Raw genomic sequence first — 3096 nt, 5'->3', positions numbered from 1 at the left:
TGCTTTGTCTTCCCATGCCTCTATTCTGTTCTTCATTTGGTCTTTCTTGTAGGCCAGTTTGGTCTCTCCAGTAGTTAGTAAGCCTTCCTGATATACTAATTTCAGTGCATCTTCATCATTGTTCTTCAGATATTCTTCCAAAGCCATTTTTTCTTCTTCAACCATCTGATGTACTTGTAGCATTCCACGCCCACCTATTTGCCTTGGTAGATAAAGTCTATCAATGTCACTGCGTGGATGAAGGGCATGATTCATTGTCATTATTTTTCTGGTCTGCCTATCCATTGCTTTTAGTTCTGCTTGAGTCCAGTCCACTATTCCAGCTGTGTACCTAATGACTGGGATTGCCCAGGTGTTGATTGCCTTTATGGTATTTCCTCCATTGAGTTTGGACTTTAAGATCTTCTTCACTCTCTTGATGTATTCACCTCTAATCTTTTTCTTGACTTCAGTGTGCTTGATGTTGTCAGCTTGAAGGATACCCAAGTATTTGTAGTACTCTTCCTCATCCAGACTCTTAATGTTATTTTCGTGGGGCATCTTGATTCCTTCAGTTTTCACTATTTTTCCTTGTTTGATAGTAAGTGTGGCACATTTGTCCAAGCCAAACTCCATTACAATATCTTGGCTATATATACGGACAGTGTTGAGCAGCGATTCTATTTCAGATGATGTTTTTCCATACAGCTTCAGATCATCCATGTAAAGGAGGTGGGATAGTCTAGCAGATGTTTTTGATGTTTGATAACCATGTCCTGAGTTATTCAGTATTGTTGACAGAGGAAACAGTGCAATAACAAATAGTAATGGTGATAATGAATCTCCTTGAAATATTCCTCTCTTGATATTAACCTCTCCCAGCTTCTCACCATTGATCTGCAACTTTGTCTTCTTCTTATTATTATTATTATTATTATTATTGCTATTAACATGACCTAGGTCGCTGCCCCATTGTAAACACATGCCAACTGCTGAGCATCCAAATTTTGATCCTACCACATGGGGATGTTGCAATGGTCATAACTGTGAGGACCACATTTTTTCAGTGCCACTGTAACTTCAGTTGCTAAAGTGATGGTTATAAGTTGAGGACTACCTGCAGTAGGCCAAGATTTAGTAGTAGAGTTGAAAATTGGCTGCAGGAAAAAACTTCAAGGGATCTTGGTGACTGCAGGGCTGTTCGTTGCTCCCTCCCCCCGTTTTCCATCAAGGGGTATGAGATTTAGAAAAAATAGAAGCCACGATGGAATTTTAACATATTATTCTTTTTAGGCAACCATGAATGTCTCTCATTGCCTCCATAATATCACCACTGTGGAAGAAGTCATGCGCCATATTGCTATCGTCACCAATGTGATCATCTTGGTTTTGGGGGTTTCTGGCAATGGGCTGGTCATGTGGATCATAGCTACACGAAAGAAGCAGAAAACCTTCACCTCCATCTGCTACCTCAACCTGGCGGTGGCTGACTTCCTCTTCTCCATGGGTCGTATCCCTGCCCTTGTGCAAGAGATCCTGTACCAGCAATGGCCCTTTGGCCTCATGCTTTGCAAGGTCCACAGCTTCGCCCGCTACCTGACTACCTTTACGAGCGTCTTCATCCTCACTGTGATCAGCCTTTATCGCTGTCTGATGGTAGTGAGGCCTGTCTGGGCCCGAAACCACCAAAGTCCTCGTTTTCAAACCCTGATGTGCATTGGAGCATGGACCCTGGCTTTGTTCTTCAGCATCCCTTACCTCGTGGTCCGGACTCTCGAAGTCAGGAACGGTGCCTCCTGTTGCGTCTATCACAAGGCTCTCAAGAACTCCACCGAACTGCCCCTGAGAATGAGCCGTTTCTTCGGGGGCTTCCTCCTGCCCTTCATCGTCATCTCCACAGCTTACTCCATTCTGCTTTGCAAGCTTCGCGAACGGCGCTGGAAAGGCTGCCACCGCACCATCAGCCTGGTGGCCACCATCGTAGCCCTTTTCTTCATCTGCTGGCTGCCCCACCACGTCTTTGTGCTGCTGAACACTGTTTGGAGCAAGAACGCCCTTTGGGGAATTGCACTCAAGCTCTCCAATGCGTTGGCCTACTTCCACGGCTGCATCAACCCAGTACTCTACGGCTTTGTGGGCTACATCCGGAGCAGAGGCCTCCGGCGCCGGGCCTCTTTCTTGGGACTTTTCCGCAGGGCTCTCATTGAAGAGGACACATCATTTGAGACGGAAGCATCGGACAATCTTAATCAGAAGACTTAAGGAAACAAGGAAGGGTGGGTGTTTTCCATTGCCCTTTCAAAGAATAAGATGTTGATGATGCTGTGTGTTCAATGGAGTCTGACTCTTGGTGATTCTATGGATTATAGTAGTGGCCAAAATTGTGGAAACCTTTTGGGAAAAGTGTACATTTGAGATTTGATGGCTAATAACACCACTTTTTTTGGAATAGTACTATAAAATTATATATCAATGGAAAGATAATTTAATCAAGAATGTAATGCAACAAAGTTTGTCCAATTATCTGTACTGTGTATTCTATGAAAAGTTATAGCCAAATAACCAGAAAAAGGAAGCACAACTTGCTTAGATTGATATCAGGTAGCTTTCCTTCATCTGATTGCAGCCAATGAGCATGAGTGTTTAGAGAGTCAATCAGGTGTCATCTTGCTTTGGCATTGAGCCAATCAGATCATGGTAGGATTCAGTTATTGATGTCATGTATTGAAGCTGAAAGGAGGACATTTGTCAGTGTGTTATGGGATCGCTATCAAGTTGGTTGGGTTTTTTTGTGTTCTTTCGTTTAGTGAGCTTCTAAAACGTAATAAAATTAAAGGAATGGTGCAAAGAGTTGACTGGTCACGCAGAAAGTGATGTAAAATAGTATTATTAAGTGAACGAGGCTACAGTTATAAAGAAATTAGAAGAAAAATGGGTGGAAACTTAACCAAAGGTGGCATTTCTATTGTACACTTTTCCCAAAAGGTTTCCACAGTTTTGGCCACTACTGTAGGTCTCTTCTCCTCTTCCAGTCTTGCACTACTTCTTTGAGTTTTTCTATCCTTTGTTAGCTTTGATAGTGTCCAGCCACCGTGTTCTTTGATGGCCTGGTTTCCT

General features: G+C 43.1%; 1 protein-coding gene across 1 annotated transcript; it reads left to right on the top strand.

Annotated features, from left to right (window-relative positions):
- The first annotated feature begins 1278 nt into the window (after positions 1-1278).
- Positions 1279-2241, top strand: LOC120298712 (N-formyl peptide receptor 2-like). The gene has a single exon (XM_039322696.1). It carries the CDS (start codon positions 1279-1281, stop codon positions 2239-2241), a length of 963 nt encoding a protein of 320 aa, XP_039178630.1.
- Positions 2242-3096: the final 855 nt, after the last annotated feature.

This window comes from Crotalus tigris, unplaced genomic scaffold (genome assembly GCF_016545835.1).
Source record: "Crotalus tigris isolate CLP2741 ecotype Arizona unplaced genomic scaffold, ASM1654583v1 scf7180000024119.3904262, whole genome shotgun sequence".
NCBI lineage: Eukaryota > Metazoa > Chordata > Lepidosauria > Squamata > Viperidae > Crotalus > Crotalus tigris.
Note: the sequence above shows the minus strand (reverse complement) of the source record. Positions and strands in the feature narration are given on the sequence as shown.